Here is a 26,990-nt window from a genome sequence, read left to right on the forward strand (position 1 = left end):
ACATAGAAAAGTGCTCAAGTTGCTGGTCTAGACAGACATGATCCTTATGAGGGGTCACATTTCAACAAATCTAGAGTCAAATAGGGCTAATGACTTATTTTCTACATTTTTAATTCCTTCTGCCTTCCTGCTGACTTGGTAATTATTTCCTGGTAGCACATGGAGAAGAAACCTGGTTCAAAGTCGGGATAAATCTAGTCTGAGGCTTGATTTCATCCAATCTGACTCTAAACCAGAGGTTCTATGGATATGGCATATACAGGTCTGATGGTTGTTTGACGTCGGATTAGTCGTATGACAGTCTAGCACCGATCTGGCGTCGGACTTCCCGAAGTTTCTATGCTCATGCCTCTTTCTCATAGAACTCGACAAACTGAAAGTCATGATGGAAGGCTGTACAGCTTCTGATCTATTTTGGTCATGTCTGCACATTTATTGTGTTCGAGGTCGACTCGAACTTCATTTAGAGTCTAGTCAACAGGTGCTGACTTTTCCATAATGACTTTCGATTGAGTAAAGTCACTTAATCCCAATCACAATTGATCAAGTTCCACATCCTTGACTAACTTTGTCTACCTGACGAGAAAATTTACTTTTTTTTAACAAAAAGAGGAAGAAAACATTTTTTTTTTTTTTTGAGAATTTTCATCGCTTCCGGTGGGAAATTTATGTGAATTGATGTCTGTACAGAATTGAGAAAATGGAAGAATGTAATTCAAATATGTCGGAAATGTCAAAGGTTAGGAACAACAACAAAAAAAGGAATAGGAAGATTCGTAAACTTTTTTTTTTTTATTGTTCCACGTGTGTGCTTAATATCAAGATTATTAAGGATGGGATGATGATGAAGGGATGGGATGGTGAAAAGGGGATGGATGTCAAATGAGGAATGGGGAATGGGAGGGGACAAGGAAGAAGCAGTAAAGAGAAGGAGAGTGGGGGAGGAGGAAAGAGGAATGAAAGGGATTTGGGTAATTTGTAGGAAAGGATAAAAAGGAAGATTCGTAAACTTTTTTTTTATATTGTAGGCATATCAAGATTATTAAGGAGAAAGTGATGGGATGGTGAAGGGGACAATATGGACGAAGAGAGTATATAGGAAAGGGATGAAGGTGATAAAGGGGAAAAGGGACGAGGGACGAAAAAGATGGGTAGGAAGGGTAAGGGGATCAACCCCTTCTGGCTCAGACAACACTGGACTTTCCTGAGCTGTGTCCTGGTTAACAAAACTAGACATTCTTGATCTATGTCCAACAATAATTCAAATTCTCATACTTTTCAATTTCCGGTTCAATTTTCACTGAGTTGCTCTTCAGGACCAAACCGGCCTAAGGGGAAGGGGATAAGGTACAAAAAAAAAAGAATCAAGCACTTTCCAACATCCAACAAGATCAAACATTTTCAACAAGACACAAAATAAAGAAAGGAAGAAAGTCTTAAAGTCTCTTTTCAGTCGACAGACTTTATTGAATGAAGAAAGTCTCTTTCATATCCTTAATTCCATTGTTCTTCTCCATACACTTCAATTCCATTTCAAAAATTTTTGCAATGCCTCCTTTGAGCCAAAAAAAAAATATCAAAATTTAATTTTCATATAAAATGAAAAATTTAATCTATTTTAATAAAAAGGAAGGAAAAATTCCATAAGTTGTGAGATGTGCTGGATGTGTAGGCGGTAGGGATGAGGATTGTGGGGATGGATTAAGTAGTAAGACGATTACAGTTCGCATCTCATTCGTCGAGGTACAAAAAATTCTCTTTTTGATGTTTTTGAGACACAAAAAAAAAATGGAACTGAAAATGTGAAATGGAATTGGATTTTGATGCTGTCTAATTTATGCTGGCATGGAGACGGAGGCTGATTGGAGCTTCTTTTTTGTGTTTTTTGTTTTTTGAGGGAATTATGGATATATGTAGAAATTTTTGAATTAATTAAATTTTAAAATTAATTTTTTAAATTTTTTTAAAATTTGAATTTTTTCAAAAATTGAATTTTTTTTGAATTTTTTGAAACCAAATTTTTTAAATTTTGAATTTTTTAAAATTTAATTTTTTTGAAATTTAAATTTTTTCAAATTTCAATTTTTCAAATTTTGAATTTTTTAAAATTTGAATTTTTCAAAATTGGAATTTTTAAAATTTTGAATTTTTTAAAACTTTAAATTTTTGAAATTTCAAAAAGTTAAATTTTTAAAAACTTCAAAAAAATCGATTTAAAAAATTTAAAAAATTTCAAAATTTCAAAAAATTTTAAAATTCAAATTTTTTTAATTTTAAATTATTTTAAAACTTCTTCAACTCTTCAAAAAAAAAAAGTAAATTTTCTCAAAAATCACCCAAAAATTCTCTCTTCGACCGTCAAAATTTTTTAAAAAAATCTCTTACTGTGTGCTAATTTTCTTTCTCATAAATTTAAAATTTTACTTTTTATGTTTTATTTCTTTTAAAAAAAAAAACTTTTTTCTTCTTCTTATTTCTTTTTTCTCCTTTTTTATTCTACATTTTTTTAAACCTTTTTCGACTCTTTCGTGACATTTTTCCTGTCAATTTTCTGAAAAATAATTGAATTTGCAGAGTTTTTGGAGTTCTGTGTTGGGGGGACGATGAGATGGGGAATGGAGGGTCGACATGGGAATAATGTCAATTATGAACAAAAAATGTTGAAAAATTAATCAAAATTGTAGACATAAAATGCAAATTTACAAAATTATAGCAAATATTGAACAAATTTTGAGTTTTAAAAATTGATAAAAATTAAAAAGTTAAAAAAATAAAAAAAATTAAAAAAATTGAAAAAATTGAAAAAATTTACAAAAATTGACAAAAATTCTTCAAAAAAAAAAAAAATACGATAAAATTGACAACAGAAAACAGGTCAAAAAGCTTTAACTTTGAGTATGCTTAGTCAATAATAATAATAATCAAAACAGGTCAAAAAATATGGAAATGAACTTAAAACTTTAACAAATTCCAAAGAAAAACAACAACCGAAAAAGCAATAATGAAAATGTCAATTAATAAATGTTAATGAAGCTTAATTAAAATTTAATCCCGACTCAAAATTTTGGAATTTTCAATTCCTACTTCCTGTAAATAATTCATCAATTTATATTTTGGAGGATTCAGCATATTGGATCTAATATGCTTTAACTATCCTGAGCAACAGGAACTTTAAAGGAAGCGCTCCAAGATCTCATCCCCCACCCCATGGGGAACTATCACCTTCCATTAAGACATTCACACATCCCAATAAATTACCAAACATGTACAAAAGCTATCAAAAAAGTTATTCAATATAATGTATATATAAAATATATATAAAATGAAGAATTACCCGACTCTATATGAAATATGATAAGCATGTATATCAATGAAAATGTGTCTATGACACATGACATCTTGCACGTAGACCCGAGCATCGTGAACTCATTACTACCGACTTTTTATGGAATCATTGACACAATATTATGGAATTACTATGGAATTTTGAGAAGGAAATGAAGGAAATTGAGAAATTTAGTGGATGTATTGATCTTTACTGGCTGAAGATGACCTTCTTCAGATGACGCCTATATCTTGCTCTATTGCTGGCTTTCACCTGCCAATTACCAAAATCAAATGCAATACTGTCTCTATCAACAGCTGGAAGGACCAGGTTGTATTGATCAATTGTGATGCATTGACCGTCTCAGCTCTACTTAGAAGGTGTCTACATCAGGATATATAGCTGGTTATCACATGTCAATTGTCAATATAGCTGTTACCCCAGAGCAGTCATCATATTAAAGAGCAACATAAGGAAAATTGATGGTTCTGAATGATTGGTCATTGAAACAGTCATAACTGCCCTAATTGTGACAATTTATGAAGCAAAAATGGTAAACTCCTGCAACCCAACCAGCAGCAGCCCAGCAACCCAACCTGCAACATCACATCCACCTCCTATACTCAACTCCATCACCAACTTTATTCCAACTCTCCATTTGACATAAATTTAATTAAACATTAAACTGTTTAATTTACCTGTTAACCGCATCTTCAAAAGCAGCCCCTCCTCCCCTCCCCGGAGGACATAATTTATTGGGAATATTTATGATGTAAATTCCATTTAGTTATCTGCAATATTAATTAAAAGTGATCAACTAGTCGTAGTTTATTAAATTGTATCTATGACTTATGATGGGAACAAGAAAATGAAAATCAATTAAGGTTGTTATAAACATCTGTTGGATATTTATTTATGGTTGACTGGAGGGTAAATTGTGATTTGTGGAGATGAAATAAGAAGAATAAGGCTGAATTGAAAGCAGTTTTGATGGTGATTAAGTAAGGAAAATGCGAAAAAAAAATGGCGGAACTGCTATAAAAATGGAGGAACTGCTATAAAAGTAGCGGAACTGCTATAAAATCGACGGAACTGCTATAAAAAATGACGAAACTGCTGGAAAAATGACGGAACTGCTAGAAAATTTGCGGACCTGCCATGAAATGACCAATGTCACTTTCCCACGACAGCAAACAGCTACAATCATCCAATTTATCAATGTTGCCTATAAATTATCAATTACACCCTCAAGCTATTTCAATTATATCCAACAATCCTCCATCAAATGACCATAACTGCAGTCTGCAGCACACAAATCAACTCGTTTGATTAGAAAATTAAGGACATGCAGGCACAACTTGCATTGGATAAACAGAATGTTGGAAAAAAAAATCAATTCACATGAACAAGCTAGATATGCAATTGGAATTGCAAGTACTAACCAACAGACTCAATTGATTGGAAAATTATTAAGCAATCAAGCTTGGCATAGCCAGAATGAATTTCAATTTTTCATAGCAGCACAGATGTGAGAAGTTAATGAAAAAATTTAATTTAAAAATTAAATGAGGATATAATCGTGTTTAGATAGTGGGTAGTAGGGTGGGAGTTAGAACTTAAGATTTGGTTTGGGAATGATATTAGATATGAAGCAAAAACTGCTAGAAAAGACGCGAAACTGCTATAAAAGATGCAAAATTGCTGTAAATGATACAAAATTGCAAACAATTGAAGAAAAAGTGCTAGAAATGAAGCAAAAACTGCTATAATTGACGCGAAAACTACTGTAAAAGATGCAAAAACTGCAATAATTGACGCGAAAACTGCTATAAAGATGCAAAAACTGCTATAAAGATGCAAAACTCCACAAAACATCTGCCAACTCAAGAAAATTGACGGAAAAAATTTTTAAATTTTTTTTCTCACAACCCAAATCAAAAAATTACACAAAAAATGCGAATTGAACCCTTCGATGGGGTCCACCCTCCTTCCACTCACTATATTCTTTCAATCTGTCTAACTCACGATCTCTTTGGGGGAAAATCTATAAAATTCCAATATTAACACACACACGAAACTTGTAAGTCACAAAAAAAAACGCTTTTAGAGGAAAAATTTTGATTTTTTTTTAGTTTTTTGTTAATTTTCGCTTAGATGAAAAAATTTTAATGAATTTTTTGTTAATTATTTGAGCAGATTTGACAAGAAGACATGAGGTTACATGTAGACGAGATTTAAGCCACATTTAAGGAGCATGTGGTGACTCAATTGCTTAATTTTATACATGCTGTAGCTTTTGACATTCATTAAATCATGTTTAGGGATTAGTAAGGCTGTCAACAGGATACCTTCAATTAGGACATGCGATACATGAGACCTAAGAGTTTGAGAAGTAGTCTTTCTTCCAGTTCCGATCAGGACCATTATCAAGAACCTAATTTAATCAATTTTCATGTCAAATTCAGATTTAATTCCTAAAAAGTCTCAAATTCCAGAAATTTTCCAAGCCGAGACATAGACAGGAACAGAAAATTCACGAGAATTCTTCGACTAGTCTCAAGACCTGTTCTAAGAAGTCTTGCTCCAAATCTCGAGAATCCTTCTTGTTTGTAAATAATAAGTCTTGTCAATCTGAAAGCTTATTTTATTAATTAAACATCAAAATTTATTAATTTTACTAAATTTTGGTTAATTTTTTTGGTTCCGTTTATCTTCATTCAACTAAATTTATCATTTTCCTCATTATGTACAATATTGAAATTAAGAACATCAGGGAACGTGTGGGAGGAATTTAATAATAAAATCGGAATAGGATATATCAAAATAATAATGGATATACCAATGGATAGATCACTTTGGGTAGTATGACATACTTACTTCGCTGGCTTTACTGATCAAATGTGATCCATGATGTAGTAGGATACATACTTGTGGCTTAAGTTATGGATACAGCTTTGGGGTCGTCCTGATGTACCACACAGACACAACGAATGGTAAAATACAGGTACACGACTTTCCCTTGGTCTTTTACTCGATATTCACTGTATACACCTACTTCATCTATCCGTACACAAGGTATACTCCTGCCTTTGCCCTAGGTATGATCCGACATGATTCTGTCTTGGACTACTAGGCACTATGTCAGAGTCACGATGGCTAAGTGGCGGATTTTGTATCAATTACCCGATTTGTGCGATTCTGCAGCACTCGGGTTAGACAACACTGGGTTACTCGATGCACAGTTGTCCACTGTTTACGACTCCACAATCTTCGAGTCAAAAAATCTCAATCTTCATTCATAATTTCCATACCTTCCATAATTATGCCACCATCTCCATCCACAAAACCCTATAAAATATGCAGTAAACAACATCACAGTAAAATCACCTAAGAGATAATCCCAATTATATTCATATAAAAAGTCAACGACGAAGGCTCGATTATCAAAAAAATAATATTAAATTTCATCTTCATCCATTTAATTTCCAAGAATTGCTTAACATCATCGAAAAATAAATTTTCATTCTTGATGAGAAGCTTTCATTAATTATTTTACAATGGAATGTCGACAGGAATATGAAATTTGATTTATTCAAGTATCGCTGACATTGCTAAGGCAATGAAAATTGAGAAAATATTTATTTTTTTTTTTTGTATATCCTATGGAGATGCTTAAGGCAAGCAAGATTCTGTATGTGGGTGGATAATTTACACAAAAAAAATATTTGTGCTGATTATGCTTCTTATAAGGCTGAAATGATCGTTTTTACTAGATTCGGATTATTTTTATAGGTTTTGGCGTGGGGGTGGAGTTGGAGTAGGTTGGCAGTGGAGTCATTTGATTCTTCAAAATGTACTAGATTTTTTAAAAAGTACAAGATTTTTCAAAAAGTACTAGATTCTTCCAAAAGGTACTAGATACTTCAAAAAGGTACTAGATACTTCAAAAAGTATTAGATTAATCAAAAAGTACTAGATTCTTCAAAAAATACTAGATTTTTTAAATTTATCTAGATTTTTCAAAATGCACTAGATTTTTCAAAATGTCACTAGATTCTTCAAAAAGTTCTAGACTCTTCAAAAAGTATCAGATTCCTCAAATCGAAAAAGATTCTTCAAAATGTACTAGATTTTTCAAAAAGGAATAGATTGCCTAAAAAGTACTAGAATTTTCAAAAAGTACTAGATTCTTCAAAACATCAAGAATTTCTCAGAATTCAATAAAATTGTCTTAAATTCCACCTTAACCTCAACACCCACCATCGCGTTCCTTAATACATTATATTAAATTCTTGGGGGTTTACAACAACAACAACAACGTTAAGGTCATCAAAATGTCAAAGTTTAAAATCATTTTAGACACACAAAAGGCAAGGAAATAATTTCCATAATTCAATCATTAACGTGAACATCCAGGCGCACCAAACAAAAAAAGTAAAATAAAGTCGGAAGTTCACCAACTGGACGGATAAAAAAAAAATATTAAAAAACATCGACCCACAGCTTGAAATTTTTTTGTTATTCTTTTTCTCACTCGCCATTTTTTTCTACTTTTTTATGGTTTTTTACTTTAAAAAATCCCATCAAATTTATTACTTTATTATTTTAACTTTGTTGCTTACTATTTTATTGGTTTTGCTTTGCAATTTTATTGAAAAAAATTTTATGCTTTTTTTAAATAATTTTTTTAAATTTTAAACTAGATTTTAAGATTTTTTTTTTGAAAATAAAAGTTCAATGAAGTTTTTTAAATAATTAAATTTGAAAATTTAAAAAAAAATTTAAAAAAATTAAAAAAAAATTGAAAAATTCAAAAAAAATCTTAAAAATTTTTAAAAAAATTTAATTTGAATTTTTTAAATTTTTTTAAATTTTCTTTAATTTTTTTAAAAATTTTAAAATTCTTTTAATTTTTCAAATTTTATAAAAATTAAATTTTTTAAATATTAAATTATTTAAAATTCTCCAACTTAATTTCTAATAAAATTCTCTCAATTCTCCCCAGGGCGGCGGTGGCGATGGAGTTAGAGGCAATCATTCAAATGACAATCCATTTTACAGCAACATTGACAGTATGCCTGACATACGGCCACGAAGGAAGTCAATTCCGCTCGTGTCGGAACTTGTGAGTATCGATTTTTGTGAAAAATTTTTTCTTTTTTTTATACAGAATTTTCTTTTTTGACATTTTCATTTTCATCTCTCATCCCATAAAAAAAACTGAAACTTTTCATTCCTGAATTTTTTTTTTGTTGTACTTTTCCTTCTTCTTTTCGTTGTGACAACGGATGGATCTTTACTGACAGTTGAGGACTTGCTGAATATTTTTCTTTATTATTAACATGTTAACATTTTCATGTGGGAGCATTGAAATGAAGCGTAATTTAAGACACATAACCTTGAAATTGGGGAACATAACCTCAAAAATTGGAATCATAACCTCAAAATTTAGCAACATAACCTTAAAATTTGCTAGCTTAACCTTAAAATTGGCAAAATTTCATCCAAAAATCCATTCGATAATCTAACCTCAAAATTTCATTAAATTTTCTCAACCTAACCTCAAAATAATCAAAATTTTCTAACATAACCTCAAAATTTTCAATCCCCTCCCACACCAAGTCTTAAGCTTCATTCCATTGCTTTCCAACATGTAAATCCTATTTATATCTCCATATCCATTTCAAATGACATTAACAATTAAAAATTTAAATCCAAAAAACTTTTTTTTTTGTTATTTTTAGTCTATCCAATTACCCCATTTTACCCTTAGTCAGTCACAATGCTGCTTCATCATCCAATAAATGTCTTTTTTCATTTTCATTTTTCCTTTGAATTTTGACTCACAAAAATTCATTAAAATGACATTCCTGAATATGTCTTAAAGTCAATCGACCATTCAATTAATTTTGCCTTTTTTTTGCTGTGTGATGAGTGAGGATGTTAGCTGGATGTGCGTGGGATGGGGTGGCCGTGAGAATGAGGATATATAACCTTGAAATTTGGCATTTTAACCTCAAAGTTTGGCAACATAACCTCAAATTTTGGCAACGTTTCTTCAAATTTGCAACAAAGTCTCAAATTTTGGCCACATAGCCTGAAAATTTGGCAACATAGCCTCAAAAATTGCCATTTTAACCTAAAAATTTTGCCCAAATTTGACAACATAACCTCAAAGTTAACCCCTTTTTCCATGCTACCTTCTTACTCGTCCTACATCACTCAATCTACTCAATCTAGAACTGTTTCCCATCAGTAATCTCAGCAACGATCCTTTCCGTTACATCTTTTTATGTGCTATTCTGTTTATCACGATTAATGTTTAATGCGCCATTTTTTTTTTGTGTCGGTTTTCAGCTACGACATGACACAAAAAATAATTCATTTTTCATCTTGCATTAAAATTTCAGTCATAAAATTTCATTCTTTTTTTTTTAAACTTCGTTGGATAAAAATGTGATGTGACATGAAAATTTGTAGATTGAGGGTTAGATTGGTATAAATGCAAAATGGATGTGACTAATTTTTATGGAAAAATGGAGGATCCCAAACGTAACCTCAAAACTTTCATTAAAAAAGGAAGAGAATAGATGGAAAAATTGCATTAAAATGAAGGAGTTGATGACATAACCTCAAAATATTCAAGAAAAATGCCAAATTTTTGACATAACCTCAAAGTTTTTAATAAAAAATGTAGAAATTCTGGCCATAACATCAAAATTCTCATGAATAATGCAGAAATCCTGAATAAAACCTCAATATTTTCATGAAAAATGGTGAAAATTCAAACATAACCTCAAAATTCTAAACATAACCTCAAAATTTTGAGAAATTTCCAGAAATTATTGACACTTCCTCAACATTTCCATGAAACAATAGGGAATATAACCTCAAAATTGTTATTGAAATACGCAATTTATCGACATAACCTCAAAATTTGACAACATAACCTCAAAATTTTTAAGTCATCATCACAAAATTCAACAATATTTTTCAATTTTTACAAGTTTTCTAATCCAAATCTCGTCTTTTTTGTTACTATTTCTCTCTCTCTCTTCTTTTCTCTCTCTTTCTCTCTCTCTCATCCCACACATTCATCATCTAATAACAATACTGTCAATATCCATCAACATCCACCCCGGAATTATCGAATCTATTGACAATGATACGTACACGTGTCTTGACCATCCGACAACCTCCCTCCACCCCCTTCCCCCCATTGTGTCCCCAAAAATGAATATAATCTCAAAAAAAAAATATATATAAATTTTTTCTCATTTTTCTTCTTTTTTCCCTTCCATTTTTTTTTTTTACTTTTTGCTGGATGTATTTTCCGACTTTTCATTCCTACAAATTGATATCAAATAACTAATATTGTGTGTTGTACCCTCTGTCGAAACCACAAATCTAATTATTACACATAAATATTCAAAATAATTCAAAATAATACAGGTGCTCAAGGTACTGAAAACATTTTCTACTTCCTTTATTTTTAAATCTTCTTTTTTTTTATGCTAGATTTTTTAGTTTGCAAGTTAAGAATTTTTAGATGAAATTTTACACAATTTTTTAAGATTTTTTTTTTTTTTTGGTTTTTTTGAATGAAATTTTAGCTTTTTTAGCTTAAAAATTTGAAATAATTTTGAATTAATTAATTGCACAATTTTTTCATATTAATTGTAAATAGTTTTTAATTAAAATTGACTTGAATTACTAGGAACCAGGTCTGCTCAACCTTTTGAAGCAGAACTCATATGAACCATTTAACCAGGCTTTCTTAAACCTTGAATCAAGTCTCTTATTAACCACGAAGTCAGGCCTTCTAAACATTTGAACTAGGAATTCCAAACCTTCGAATCAGGTCTCCCAATGAGCCACTGAACCAGGTCTTCTAAACTCTAAAATTGGGTCTCTTGCGAACCGTTGAATCAGGTCTTCAAAACCTTTTGATTAGGGCGTTCTAAAGCCTTTGAGTCAGATCTTCTCAACCTTTGAATCAGGCCTCTTATGAACCATAAAAGTAGGTCTACTAAACCTATGAATCAGGCCTTCTAAATCCTAAAATTGGCTATCATATAATCCACTGAGTCAGGCCTTCCAAACCTTTTGAACATGACCTTCTAAACCTTTTGAGTCAGGTCTTCTAAATCTTCCAAAAAAGCTCCTACAAAAATTCATTTCAAATCTTCAAATTCCTTTTAAAAAATCAACAAAACAATTCAACATAACCTCAAATTTTGTCTCAAAAACCCCAAAATACCCTCAAGAGCAACCCAACTCACCCCAACCCCTTCAATAAAATCAAAACTCAACCCTTCCATACGAAAATTATTCAATTATGCACTTGTGTTAGCATAAAAAATGTTCAACTCAACAGACAATGACTCAGCATCAATTATACAGCATACTAAATACCCTTAAGTACTGTACATTGAACATTTAGTGCTCGTTAGATCTCCATTTCCTTTCTACAACCTTTCTGACCTTCTTGGAATCCTTTTTTTTGGGTATTTTTACCTTTTTTTCTTTAAATTTAATGAAGGCAAAGATGGAATTTAACTTAAAAATTATTCATCATCGTCTATGACCTACTTCTTATGTATGTTCTTGTGGTTGCTTTGATAGACATGATACATATATTCATAAGGTAGATAATGCACAGCTTATAATCCAATATCTTATCTAATTTTATGAATAAATTTTCATAATTTTTTGATCGATATTTTTGATATAAAAAAGGTTTTAGGCAGTGGTGGGCAACCTGTGTGCTGCGGTACATCTTTTTGGACAGCCTAGAGCGAAACTACACACGGTATAAGGTTCATGGAATTTTCAAACATTTTTAACGGCACACAACAATGTCGCGGTATAATAGTTGCTCACCACTGGTTTAAGGGGTCGATCACTTGTTACGTAACGTCACCCTCTCCTACTCTCTCCCACTCTTTACTACTACCTACCCCTCCCCCACTCCAAAAAGCGTAACAAGACATCCTCCATTCCTAAGAGCGTTACGTAACAAGTGAACATCTTCTAATCAATATTTGAAGATTTTGATAGCAAGCTTGAGATTGCTATGAAGTTAGTAATGCGGTACAGTTGTTGTACATCATGTTTAGGAGGTCACCCAACCCTACCCCCCTAAGTTTGTTCCCAAGCGGCACAATGCAGTGATTAGTATTTTGAACCATAAAAATGGATCAAAATTAGCCATCACAGTGCCGTTAAGGTAACCTTCATGTCTTGGCTCCTTAGGGAGTATCCAGTGGAAGCACATGCCCCCAACGCCCCATAGCCTGTTCGGACAGACTCCAAGCTCTGGTTCGGGGTTCATACAAATCGACATCAAGTCCAAGGCTGTTCCTATAGTTAAAATTCAGCACCATGCCTTATTTAAGCATACTATAGCTGTACAGTCCGGACTCTACACAATCAGTTCACTTTAATCAGCTTAATAGCTTTTGCATAACTTATCAATTTTCACCTCCATGTGAAACTGCTCATTAAATTCACAATAAATTACACCACAAAAGTATTAATAATTGTGGAAAATTGAACAATTTTGTGAATTAATTCTATGCAATTTGTCATAAAATTAACTGTAATTATTTCATATTATCGTGTCGGATTTGTAAGCAATTTAAAATTGATTTAAATTCCTTTATTGAACATGTCAATAAATAATAGTAATTTTGTGGAGATTATTAAAGGTAAATTTGGGTTCTGTTTTGGGGATTTGAAGCTGTTTGTGGTGATTTTAGTGATAATCTCAAAGGATTCATGCTGAACAGATAGTTTTGGTATGAAAAAAGGTTTTGAATTTGTGGACTAAAATTTCAATTTTCTTTTTTGAATTTTACTCAACATAAACTTAAACTTACAAATTATAACAAATCTAGCTATTAACTCTTAATTCTGTTCTTAATTTTCCTGCACAAATTTTGTTGTTTTTTTTAAATTTTCTCTCTTTTTTCTTATCGAAATTAGTGAAATAAATCAATTGTTGATTATCTGGTACTAGTATGGCATGCATGCATATAACCCCGAAAAGCACAAGTCGGTAAATTAATCCAAAAACTGATAAAATGTCAGAATCTCGTCTGCAGAGCTAGTAGGACTCATTAGAAGTTTGGAATCCACTATAATTGGACATTGGAGAACGATTGGAGTCTAGTAGAGTTTGATTCCCACAGTCCTGTCAGCTCTAGACATCGAAAATCCCAAACCATGATCGATTAATCAATTTGTGCTCTTCGGATCAGTTCAAAGCTAGTTTGTTGCAAACTCTAGTGCTACAACTGCTATACCAGTATTGAAATTAGTCATTCTTGAGTGAAACAAGCATCAATTGGTCTATTGGCAATTTATGCAAGTCAACTAGACATTCGATGGACCTACCCCATCAGACTGTTCCACTCGGGTATGCTAAAAGCTAAACAAGTACCAGATTAATCAGCTTATAGAGCTTGAAGTCGATTTAATCTATAATTTTTAACAGTCGACTAAATACAATTCGATTATGGAGTCGTTCACATGTTACGTAACGTTTTTAAGGAAAGGAGGGTGCAGGAGCCTATTCGGGGGAAGGAGGGTTTGGGGATCAACCCTCTGTTTTTTGAGAAAATCTTCAATTTTCAAAGGTTTTTCATGAAAAAAAACCCAAAATCGACCCAAACACCCTTAAAAAAATTACTGACAATGCTCCAGGCAGGTCATGGATTAATTTGTATCAAAATTGATATGTACGGTCAACGATGTAAGTAAGTAAGGTCTCAAGATATTCCCCAATATAAGTGAACGACTCCGCCAAAAACCCTTCAAATATCCCCCAAAATTCCAGTCTACTTCAAGCTCTGCATTTTTATATTCTTAATAAAAATTAGAACCAAAAAAAATTTGTTAATTGAATTTTCTAGTCTTATTTGCTTGCCTCTTTTTTTGCCTTGCCTGCCTGTTCTCAGTTCTATTTTATATCTTTCTTATAGCCAAAATATAAATTTTTTACAAACTTTTTTCCGCTTGTTGAATTTTTTTGCTTTCGTTTTTTTTAATAATAAAATAACAAAAATATTCATTAATTTATGCCAAAAAAATCTCTCTCGTTCCACGGATGACCATCAGACAATGGCAGCAACAAAGAGAAATGCTGGACTAACGTCGGCAATTCCACGACCAATGCTCAACGATGAGGATTTGGTGAGTTTTATTGTTTTTTACACAAATTGTGATGTGATTGTTACAGAGTTGGGAGGAGTATGGGCAGCTTCAGGATGAGGCTTAGCAACAGGATGGAGTCTGGTAGAAGGATGGGGATTGACCTGACCTAGGTGTACTCCGATTTCAAGAATATCTTCAATTATTGCCTCTAGGACAGGTTTATTCCAACTTTATATGCAATATGACACACCTTGGTGGTAAGATTCGACCAAAACCATACACGGTATACGGTTCTTGGCATTTTTGTGCATCGCGACACATAGGTTGGCCAACACTGCTCTAGAAGGACCTTCAGGATTGGTTCTTGAGATTGACGTATCCTAGGATTATCTCAATCTGAGTTAACTCAACATTTTAGAGTCTGGCCTCCAGTTGAGCCTTGTTTCATCAGAATCCAGTCAACTCTGGCATTAGTTTCTAAACTACATCGATACCAGAACATCTAGAACCCCAAAAACAAGCACTTCCAAACCAACTCTGGAACCAACTTTTTGACTGCAAAAATTGAATTTAAAATTAAAATATTTTACCATTTTATTTCCCCGTCCATTCTTTTCGCATTTATAGAAAACCCATGTGTACAAAAAATCACTTCAAGCGCTCATTTATCCGATTTCATCCACAACACCGCACAATTTTACGCCTTACAATGCAACATCGCCAACATATTGTTATGAATGTGAAGGTAAGTTTTTGGGGAACAAATGGGGATGTGGGATTGATTGTTTTGAGTAGTAAAATGGGTTTGGTGGGGGTACGATGCTTGTGGTTGCTCAAGGGTATACAACTACACTTGGTACAACTGGGCTGCACTTAAGGGTATGGATCAAGTGTAGATTCATATAGTGTAGGTGCATTGGGTATGTATTAGGTATGCACCCATACATAATGCATACCCTTCGACCACGTGCAGATGTATACCTTTGGGTACATGCAGGAGTATCACTCAGATATCCCCAAGATCCATCAAATCATTCACCAAACCACAACAATACTCAATATTGACTATCTAACCTCAAATTTTCATCTCATTCCACCAGGTCTCCTTTGGGGTATCGCCCGTCAAGGTGTACGATGTACCGAATGTGGCGTCAAATGTCACGAAAAGTGCAAGGACCTCCTTAATGCTGACTGTTTACAAAGTAAGAGACTCGTTTGTCCAATTGTCAATTATTTTCCTAAACTACATTGTAGTCTTTTGACCCCTGTGATGATGAATCTTGTCATTCTTAAGTGTATGTCCTGAACTTTAGCAAATCTGCCTTATTTTTAGTGGGGTCAAAAAAAAAAATATTTAAAATCGCATCTTTTTATTAAAATTTTAAAACTTTTTTAGTTTTTTGATGTCGTTGAATTGAAGATTGAACTGAAAAAATCTTGATGTGAATAATTTTTACTTTTATGATTTTTTTGAGTTTTCTTAAATTTGTAAAAATTCGGTAGAAAGTTAAAGAGCACAAAAAGTAATTTTAAATAACACGCATTTTTTGAAAAATTCTGATTTTTGGTTATAATTCAAAAAGTTGGATGAATTTTGATAAAATTTGAATTTTTTATGTATTTTTGAAATTGAAAATTTTAGAAAATAATTTTTTTTAATTAATTTCAATTTTAATATTTTTAATTATTAAATTTTTCAAAATTTTTAATTTTTGAATTTTTCAAAATTTTTAATTTTTGAATTTTTCAAAATTTTCAATTTTTGAATATTTTTAAAATTTTAAATTTTGGATTTCTAAAATTTTCAATATTTGATTTTTTTTTAATTTCCAAATTTTAAATTTTTTAATTTTGAAATTTTTAAAAATCAATTTTTCAAAATTTTCAATTTTAATAAATTTATAAAAATTCAAAATAATTCCAAAATTGTCCATCCCTTTGATTTTAAAAAATTGAATAACTTCTCCATTTTAATTCAAATTTAATTTATTTATGCCGTGCTGTGTAGGGGTCCGAAAATTACCGGTAATCGAGATTTGACGGTAACGGATATTTACCGGTAATTACCGGTGTTACCGGTAATATCCGTATATTCCGACTATATATATCCGAATATTTAGGGTAAAAAAATTTTTTTTTTGACACTTTGTTTTTGGTCATTTTTAAAAAAAATCATATATAATCGTTTTTAAAGAATGGCTTGTATAGAAGAGTTTTAAAACATCCATAAGCAAAATTTTTTGCATTAAAAACTTTGACTATTGGACTTCGTGCAAATTAAAATTTGAAAAAAAAGCGTTTAAAAATGACCCAAATTTGTTCAGTTTTCGATTCTGCCGTTTGCGCTAAATAACTAGTTTTTCATGACCCAATAAGTACCTGAAAAGTTACCTTTCTCATCCCTCTATCATTCCTGATATTACGTTTTCAAATAAATAAAGCACTTTTTCAGGATTCATCATAAAAAATGACTGATTTTTAGATGTGACCAAAATTAACATTTTTTTGACCAAAAATTACATTTAACTTTGATATATATCTTGGAATTGACAAGTCTAAAAATTCTTTTGGAAATATCCACATTAATAGTTTTCAAAAATGAAAAATGTCTAAAAATAAAGTTTTTACCCTAAACAAAAAAATAAACTGCGGTCTTAATATTTGAATTTTTGAAAAATTCGTTAAAAATCTGTTACCGATGGATAATCCATATAAATGAACGGTAACGGTAATGGATATTACCGGTAATTACCGGTAACGGACGGTACGGATATCCGTCATTCGGACCCCTAGTGCTGTGCCAATTTTTAAAAATTGATTTATTTTACCATTCCATTAAGTTAATAAATGTCTGTAAAAAAGTATAATTTTCCATTATGTTCTCGCCAATGGGTGGAAACTTGGGATTAATTTTTAAATATTCTAAGACAATTATTGAAAAATCTCAAAAATTCTAAATTTTTCAAATTTAAATTTTTAAGATTTTTTCAATATTTTTTTGAATTTTTCAAAATTGCTCCATAAGTGCCCAACCCTTGGTTCTTGCTAATGTAAATTTTCTAGAAGCTTTTAAGCTTGAATTTCTTAATTTTTGACAATTTAACTTAATTTTTAAATACAAAACTTAAATAATGTCCTTAATATTAGCAATGGAATGCAGTATAAAGTATAAATACACAAAAGTAATTAAAAGTAGTGCAAATATCACATTTATTCTGTATTTATACAGCATTTAAGTAGATCAATTTCACAATGAACATGGTAAAAGTTTTTGAATTTTCTAATGACATTTAGTTACCATCCCTTGGGTTTTTTTTAACATTTTTTTGAATACAAATTTAAACTTTTTTTAACTTTTTTATTTGTAAATATCTCGTTCAGTTTTCAAAATCCACAAATTTGGCAAAACTTTTTTTTTTATTTTTTTCCTTCTGTTTAGAATTTAAAATTCCAAAAAGATACAAAAAATTAAATTAATTAATTTACCAATTCGGATCTAAAAATTTCTTTCATTTAAAAAAATACAAATTAATTTAACTAAATTCAACATTTTAAAATTATTTGGAAATTGACTTTTTGTTAATTTTTGAACTTTTTTCAATTTTTAAAAATTTAAATTTTTTAAAATTTCTGAAATATTAAATTTCAAATTTTAAAAATATAAATTCAATTTTTGGAAATTTAAAAATTGAATTTTTTAAAATTTAAAATTTGATATTTGAATTTTTTAAAATTTGAATTTTTTTAAATTTTGAAAATTGAATTTTTTTAAAATTTGAAAATTGAATTTTTAAAATTTGAAATTTGAAATTTTTTAAAATTTGAATTTTTTAAAAAGTTGAATTTTAAATTTCAAAAATGTCAAAAAGCTTTCAATTTTCACTTCAGATTTATTTAAAAATAATTTAAAATAATTTAAATCTTTTTTCACATATTTCAAAAATCTTTTTTCATGTCAGTTAAGCATTTAAATTTTAAAAATTTATTTAAACATTAATCATATATTTTACATATAAATATAAATATATATTTCTATATACATATTTTAACTTTTCTTAGAAAGTCGATAGTTAGATTAATATTTGAAGGAAATTAGGTCCGGTGTCCTTAGTCGTAGTTTGTCTGAGTCTGTTAATCTTAAGAACTACTGGATGTTACCGTGTTAATTTTTAGTGTGTTTTGCAGGGGCCGCCGAAAAGAGTTCCAAACATGGCGCCGAGGACAAGGCGCAATCTGTTATGACAGCTATGCAGGAGCGAATGAAACAACGTGTATGTGACAAACCGGAAATATTTGAATTGCTTAGGTAGATATTTCATCATAATAATTGATATTGAAATTTCTAAATTATGTGAAATGGGAAAGTGACGTCATTGGGAGTTCTGGATTGGATTTTAAGATGAATTTTGAGTCAATTTTTGACTTTTTTTGACTTAACCTCAAAAATTTTGAACATAACCTCAAATTTTTGCATCATAACCTCAAAAATTTGCAACTTAACCTCAAAAATTGTCAATTTAACCTCAAAAATTTCCATTCTAACCTCAAAAATTGTCAATTTAACCTCAAAAATTTCCATTCTAATCTCAAAAATTTGTCAATTTAACCTCAAAAAATTGCAAAAAAGTTAAAAATTAACTCAATTAAAATCCAACCAGAACACATTTTCCCGCAAATAACTTTCCCACTGCATAACAATAACAATTCCTGTTCATATAAAATGAACTTAATTCCCCGAACGACGGCAAATTTGTGGCATTTACGAGCTGGTTTGCATAAATTCAACTCATAAATGCCACAAACAAAAATTATTCAAATGTTGACCTGTTCATGACCATTCACTGTGTTTCGACCCCACACACCCCACCCTCACCCATAGGGGGCGGGTGCAACGTGCATCGTGCATAATTTTTATATTAAATAATTGAATTTACTGTAAAAAAAAATAACATTTTAGAGCGATATTTTGCTGTGATGAGAAAAGTCACGCTGGTCACATGAAGGCCGTCACGCAAAGTGTACTCGACGGTACCAGCAAATGGTCTGCGAAAATTGCCATTACAGGTTTGCACCATTTTTAACCTAAAAAAATTCATCATTTTTTTTACTCATTATTTTTCTTGTATTTGATGTCGTTTTTGATCATCTTTTTTGTGTTCCTCAATGTTTAATTTTTTTTTTTTTTTTGAACAAATTTTAAATATTTTTTCCTAATTCGTGTCATTTGATAATTCGATGTCGTAATTCTGTTTCTGTTTGAATCATTTCCTTAGTTTGAAGTTATGAATCAAAATTAAAATTTTTAACGCATTTTTCATTCATTTTTATCTTTTATTTTATTAAATTTTATTTTTTGGCTTTTTTCATTCAATTTTTTGGTTATAAAATATGATTTAGGCTGCAAAATAGGGCTGCAATACTCAATTTCAATACTAGATGTTGATTATCTTGTGCTAAGACTTATAACCTCAAAAATTTAGAATTCTAACGTCAAAAATTGAGAGTCTAACCTCAAAAGTTAAGATTCTAACCTCAAAGTCCAGATTCTAACCTCATAGTCGAAACCTAACCTCAAATATTAAGATTCTAACCTCAAAAATTAATGTTCTAACCTCAAAAATTTAGACTTTAACCTCAAAATCCAGATTCTAACCTCAAAGTCAAGATTCTAACCTCAAAAGTCAAAATTCTAACCTAAAAGTCCAAATTCTAACCTCAAAAATTGAGATTCTAACCTCAAAGTCCAGATTCTAACCTTAAAGTCCAGCTTCTAATCTAAAAAGTTAAGATTCTAACCTAAAAATTTGAAATTCTAGCCGCAAAGTCAAGACATAAGTCAAACCTACTAAGCTGGCTACCCCAGGCGCATCTCCACTCTCACATCATCCCCATAACCTTCAAAATAAATCCTCCATCAGCAAATTGACATTTAAATATTACCATTAAAGTGTTTATGTCTTCATAATCCCAACAGTTTAAGTCTAACAATGAAATAATGCGGTCTGATGATGATAATCGCTATCGCGGAGCAATAAAATTTTTTTTTGTTCCTTTTACCTTTTTTTCTTCCTTTTTACCGCTCTGCGTTATTTATTGAGCCGATACAGGCATGAATTTGCTGTTGCTGCTGCATTGTTGAAGAATATTCCGGAATTTTTTTTTGTGTGCCGCATAAATGTACGTGATTTGCATTGAAAATGTTGAATTAGGATGAGAAAGCCTTTTTCTTTTATGTGTTGGGGATAAAGATGGGGAAATTGAGATTGTTTTGAAATTATGGAAATGCAGTTTTGAGGATAATTGGATAGGATGAAGCTAGAGAGAGGATTGTGGGCTTGAAAAGGGTTTAAGATGAGCAATTTAACCTCAAAATTTTAGAATCTAACCTCAAAGTTTGGAAATTTAACCTCAAAATTGAGGAACATAACCTCAAAGTTCCGGAACATAACCTCATAATTCAGGAGCTTAACTTCAAAATTCAGGATTTTAACTTCAAAATTCAGGATTCTAACCTTAAAACTGAGGAACATAACCTTAAAATTCAGGATTTTAACCTCAAAGTCTGGAAATCTAACCTCAAAATTCTAGAAATTTAACCTCAAAATTAAGAATCTAACCTCATAATTCAGTATTCAATCCTCAAAATTTAGGAAATTTAACCTCAAAATTCAGGAATGTAACCTCAAAAAAGGTGACATAACCTCAAAATTCTTCAATGTTCTCCCTCATTCCTGACTCTTATCCCATGTCTTAGCACAAAAAGCATTTAAAACTGCACAAGAACATCACTTCCTTTGATCAAATAGTCTGAAATTGAGAGTCTGCATCTCTGCTGAATTTTTTATGACTTTAATTTCCTTTGAAGTTTATTTTTAGTTCTCATTTTGAATTTATTAATTAAGACGGAAATGAAATTTGTCATTTTTTTTATGATTTTCTCGCATTTTTTTTAATTTTGGTCGTAAAAATAACAATAAAAAATTATTCAAATGTTGTAAAGTGAATGGCTGATGGCGCTTTGTTGCTGTGTTACTTTTGCAGTAAGATGTAATAATTATGTAAATGTATGTTAATTAAACAGTAATAACAAAATGATAAAATAGTTAATCCATGCTTGCTGCGTGGAAGTTTCTTTATTTTAAATGCAATCTTCAAGCGGGTCAACTTTTACTGCGAATTATTGTCAATTTTGATGAGCTTTTTGAACTTGACAAAAAAAATTATTGAAAATTTGAAGATTATCGGAGGATTTAATGGGAATTTTTGAAGATTTTGGTGATTTTGGTGACTCAAAGTTTAGGAGCTTAACCTCAAAATTCATGAAAAAACCTTAAAACTCAGGAACTTAACCTCAAAATTCAGGAACATAACCTTAAAGTTCAGAAGCTTAACCTCAAAATTTTAGAAGTTTAACCTCAAAGTTCAGAATTCTAACCTCAAAACTCAGAATTTTAACCTCAAAATTAAGGAATGTAACCTCAAAATTCACGGAGTTAACCTCAAAATTCAGAAACATAACCTCAAAATTTAGGATTCCAACCTCAAAATTCCAAACATAACCCCAAAAAATCTTCAAAAATCTCTCAAAAAATTCTCCAAAAAATTGAAATTTTGTCGCTTTTTGTGTGTATTTTTTTCATTTTTTTAAATGTTTGTTTGTATTTTCTTTTGTTGTATTCGAAAAAAAACCTATAAAAATGAAACAAAAATACCGAAAAAAAAAAAAAATAAAAAAATAAAAAATAAAGGATGACATTTGGCGTGGATCCAGATACACATATCGATACCGTTGAACAAGCGAAGGCGTCGACAATTGAAGGAACATCAAAGTGGTCCTGCAAACTTTCCATAACAGGTAGATTTTATTTACTTTTCATTATTTTCTTTATGATTTTCTTTTTTGTTGGAACTCTTCTTGATGCTGAAGAGGAAAAATGAAGAAAATTCCTTTTGTTTTTCATGAAAATTCATGAAAAACTTTTCTTTTCTCTCTTGTACAAAAAAAACTTTTTTTTTTTTTAGTTGATTTATGAATATTTATCTTTACAATTATTTTATTATACTTACACAATAACAATGAATACACAATTTAAAGATATACTCTTATAAACATATCCTTAACCTACAAAGAAATCTGGATCTGGGTAGTAATTTTATGAATATTTACAATTTATGTCGAATAATCAAGTCAAGTTGATTCAAGTCATTCAATTTTAAGTCAACTTGGAACTCAATCGCAATCAAGCCAACTTGACTCAATCATCATCAAGTCGACTTGACTCAATCATTGTCAAGTCAACTTGACTCAATCATTGAAAAATCAACTTGTTGCAACCTTTATTAAGTCAATTTGATTTAATCTTTGTCCACTTACCTTAACTCAACCTTTGTCAAGTCAACTTGACCCTATTTTTGTCAAGTCAACTTGAATCATTCAATTTAGAGTCAACTTGATTCAATAAATATAAAAACAATTCAATTTTGGTAACATTAACTCAATCACTATCAAGTCAACTTGAGTTAGTTAAATTCAAGTCAACTTGAGTCACTTAAAGTCAAGTCAACTTGATAAGTCTAAATTTTACATCAATTTTGCATTCTTTTCTTCAAAATCACTTTCAAAAATTCATTAAATTTACATCAAATTCCTTCAGCTTTAACTTCTCCCCAACCAACCATCCAGCACATATTTGATAAACTTCAACTTAAACATCAAAAGCAAAACAATTCTCATTTCAATACCACATGCAGTTTTAACATTTACTCTACTCAAATACTTTTTTTATGACCTAAATAGCAAATCCAACTACTGAGAAAATAAGAAAAAAATAAGAAAATAAGAAAGGAAAAAGCATCAAAAGCACACATTGGAAGTGCCACGAGAGGAATAGAAAAATTAGCTCATTGTAGCACTTGATGGGGAAAAATGGAAAAGGAAGAAAAAAGAAGTTAAGGGAAAATGTTTTGCAAATATTAAAAGGAAAATTGAAGATTGGCTGTGTCCTTGTGGGGAAATTTGGAAGGATTTGAGATTGAAATTTCAGTGTGTAGGCACCTGGACATCAAAAATTTCATTGTAAAGGCTCCTGAACCTTAGTATTGTCTACTCGACTCAAGCAGAGCCAAGTCAAGTAGACTTGAGTCAAGTAGAGTCGATTTGAGTCAATTCAAGTTGACACCTGAACCTCAAAACTCAAGTGTGAAGGCACCTGAACCTCCAAACATTCTCTCAATGCTCAATTTACACACAGCAAGTACAAGCAATTATTACAATCATGACTATAAACGGAAAAAGTTGCTTCCGGGTTCCACCCAGTCTCTCTTATTCATCTCTTCCCTCACAACAATAATCAATACACGTGTGTGAGCTTGTTACATAATATCCATATCCATTACCGCACTTGCATTTGCTGACATTAGCACACTTTTCACATCACACAATGTCGTTAGTTATGTAAGAGTTTTTGTATGGGGAGAAAAATCATAAGAAAGCATGAGCTGAAGCTGTGTCAAGAGCAAAAACAGAGTCAACAATGAAAATAACATCGTTTATGATGAGAAACTTATTTTTTTTTTGTATTCTTCCTTGCTTGCTTCATCTCAAAATGAGATTTTCTTTTTGCTTGCTCTTTTGTCATTCTTTGCTGTGCTGACTTGTTGGTTTTTGTTGCTAGTTTCTTGTTATTTCTACAAATGCAGCTTGAAAATTTTGAATTTTTGGGTGATACTTTAGAGTGAATTATTGAGATTCAGGTGCCTTCACATTGCAGATTCTGAGAATCAGACGCCTTCACACTCGAATTCTATGGTTCAGGTGTCTATGACCTAACTACAGTCGACTTGACTTACATCTACTTGAATTGACTCTACTTGACTGAAATATACTTGACAAGACTAAAATTCAGGTGCCTTCACACTAAAGCCAACAAGACTTTAAACTGCATAAATTTCTTTAAATCTTCCGTCTGTTTCTTCTCCATCCAATCATAGTCTCCGCCATATCATTACGTGTTGCTACTTTTTTTTATATCCTTATGTATATTAAATCTATTGTATTCATTCTCATTCTCATCCTACATCCTGTTGCCCTACATTCCACATCTTCTTTTTTATGCTATATCACATGCCAGTGAGTCATTAAATGATGTTGAAAATAGACAAGATGAGCTTACACAATTTACAATGTTAGTCTAACGACTACTGTTATCTGGTATTTGTAATGACTATAGTTGTGTATGGAATGAAGGTCAATTAAACAATGAATTATGGTCAAAAAGATTGTTGATTGGTTTTTTTTATGTGGATGCTGTAAATTAATGCAGAGGGACTGGAAATGGAGCTTAATTAGTAATAAAAGTTTTTGCTACATCCAGGGTCAGATGACCTTATTGTTGATGAACTTGTTGGGTTGGGAGAAAAAATTAAATTTTATTTACAAAGTTTTGCAGTTTGCTGTAATGCTTGAGATTTTATGGATCGAGAAATGTTTAGATTAAAAGTTTGTGGCTTGATGAATGGGTTTAAAATGTTGCTTTTTAAATGCTTACAGTTGAAAAAAGACCAAAAATCAGACCAAATTTTTGTCATTTTTTCTTTTGGAAATTTTAAATTACAGGAACTCCAATAGTCAAAAACTTTAATGAAGAAGTTCTTATTTTTTGATCTGAAAAATGCCCATTTTCAAAAATGACCAAAAAAAGTGAACAAAAATAACATTTTTTTACCATAATTTTTTTAAGTAGGAATATACGGATATTACCGGTAATATTGAAACTCTAATGTGAAGGCCCTTGAACCTTAGCTTTGTCAATTCAAGTTAAGTAGATTCAAGTCAAGTAGAGTCAATTCTCGTCGGCTATAGTCAAGTCGAAGACACCTGAGCCTCCCAATACCTCAATCATCATTAAAAATAATCCACAGCCGTTCCTACAGCGACATAATCATAAAAAATTCAAATAAAATCTACTTCCGTTGCACATTAAAGTCTCTAATCCAGCCAGAATCCTCCTATAATTTTTTTTATCTACAATTTCACGCGCTTTAATTCCCGAAATAAAATCTCATTCACAGCATCAACATGATGCAGTCCCCTTTTTTGTTCGGGCACAAATTTAATCTGATACAAAATTTTATAAAGCATAAATCATGACTGACCGATTTGTTTTATGTCAAAAAAAAAGTGTAATCTGCTGACTCATGAAAATCAATAGATTTTTCCTTAATCCAACATTTTATTTCCTTTTGTGAACCGTAAATCTATCGGTTTTGTGCGTGAGCTTTGGTTTGTGATGTAATGAAGAAGAATGGAAATTTGTAAGGAAATCGGTTGGATGACATGAGAAGTTAGTTTTGTTTGGGATTAGACATAAGAGTGGGGGAGTGGAAGGGGGTATGGGTTGAGAGATTTATGGATGTTTGGACTAAATTGAGTAAAAAATGGCCGAAAATAGGAATTTCCGGTCCTTTTCAAGGTTAAGTTCAGGTGCCTTCACACTAAAATACTCAAAATTCAGTTCAGGTGTCTTCACATTCTACTTCATCAAAATTCATTAAAAATTCAACTTCAACCTTAATTCATATCACGTATATCCAACATTTTCTCCTCAATTCCTATTCCCAGCATCAAATTCATCCTTTTAAGCCTCTTAATTTACAATTTAAAATATAAATTCAAATCTCTCCCAACAAAAAGCTGTAAATAATCCACAATTCCAATATAAATAATCAACATGATGATAATCTTCTTAACCATCTCATTTTCCCAATGTCTATGGACACATGCTCCACATTCCCTAACCTCATTTTATGTACAAAAGTATGACAAGATAAATACAAAATTTATGTGAATGTTAAGTAAGCCTGTACTGGCTTACGGCATAGAGACCAATGATTTACACTGGAAATAAGTGACTGGCTGAGGTGTAGTCAGGAAGGGGTTGGCCGAAAATTTCGGGAATTTTTTTGGAATTTTGATTTCAAAATCTCAGAAAATTGAAGATTTTCTCCCAAAAGTCGAGCAACCCCCAATACCCCTTCATCCACCCCTGCCTGACCATTTATTGTGTAAAATCACTAAGTGAACACCTGTTGCTTCATCAAATTAGAGTCTTTATCTTGAAAATTTATCATAAAAGGAAGCATTTTTTGTCACTGCAAAATAACAAGGAACGGAAGCATGTCAATACAATAAGGCTGAATGTGGACACAAATGGGAATTGTTGATGAGTTTTCATATTGAAATTTTGAACTTGTCAATGTTGGGAATAAATTGAGATCCGAATTTAATCATTACAGATTATTTGGGATACAACAGATGGGTCGAAGTTGTGTAATTTATCAATCGGAAATGCTTGTATGATTAATGGATTGTGGAGGATTGTGAAGGTGGCTGAAGTGAAGTTTAAGAATTTTGGTGTGAAGGCACCTTAACTAAAGTATCAAAATTTCGATGTAAAAGCACCTGAACTTGAATTCTCAATCGACAGTCTGAAGGCTCCTGAACTTGAGT

General features: G+C 31.2%; 1 protein-coding gene across 11 annotated transcripts in view; it reads left to right on the forward strand.

Annotated features, from left to right (window-relative positions):
• unc-13 overlaps positions 1 to 26,990 on the forward strand; it is a 115,878-nt gene that overhangs the window by 68,090 nt on the left and 20,798 nt on the right. For 6 of the 11 annotated variants that reach the window (XM_070646719.1, XM_070646753.1, XM_070646783.1 and 3 more), the window contains 6 exons: positions 8,331 to 8,450; positions 14,447 to 14,521; positions 15,110 to 15,227; positions 15,583 to 15,684; positions 18,656 to 18,788; positions 19,440 to 19,546. In XM_070646719.1, coding sequence (XP_070502820.1) covers positions 8,331 to 8,450; positions 14,447 to 14,521; positions 15,110 to 15,227; positions 15,583 to 15,684; positions 18,656 to 18,788; positions 19,440 to 19,546 — 655 coding nt within the window. Of the gene's footprint in view, positions 1 to 8,330; positions 8,451 to 14,446; positions 14,522 to 15,109; positions 15,228 to 15,582; positions 15,685 to 18,655; positions 18,789 to 19,439; positions 19,547 to 22,230; positions 22,338 to 26,990 lie in introns of all 11 variants that reach the window. The other 5 variants (XM_070646734.1, XM_070646789.1, XM_070646744.1 and 2 more) reach the window with 3 other exon arrangements.

This window comes from Chironomus tepperi, unplaced genomic scaffold, assembly GCF_022539635.2.
Source record: "Chironomus tepperi strain 1889 unplaced genomic scaffold, CSIRO-AGI_Ctep_v1 contig_34, whole genome shotgun sequence".
Lineage (NCBI taxonomy): Eukaryota > Metazoa > Arthropoda > Insecta > Diptera > Chironomidae > Chironomus > Chironomus tepperi.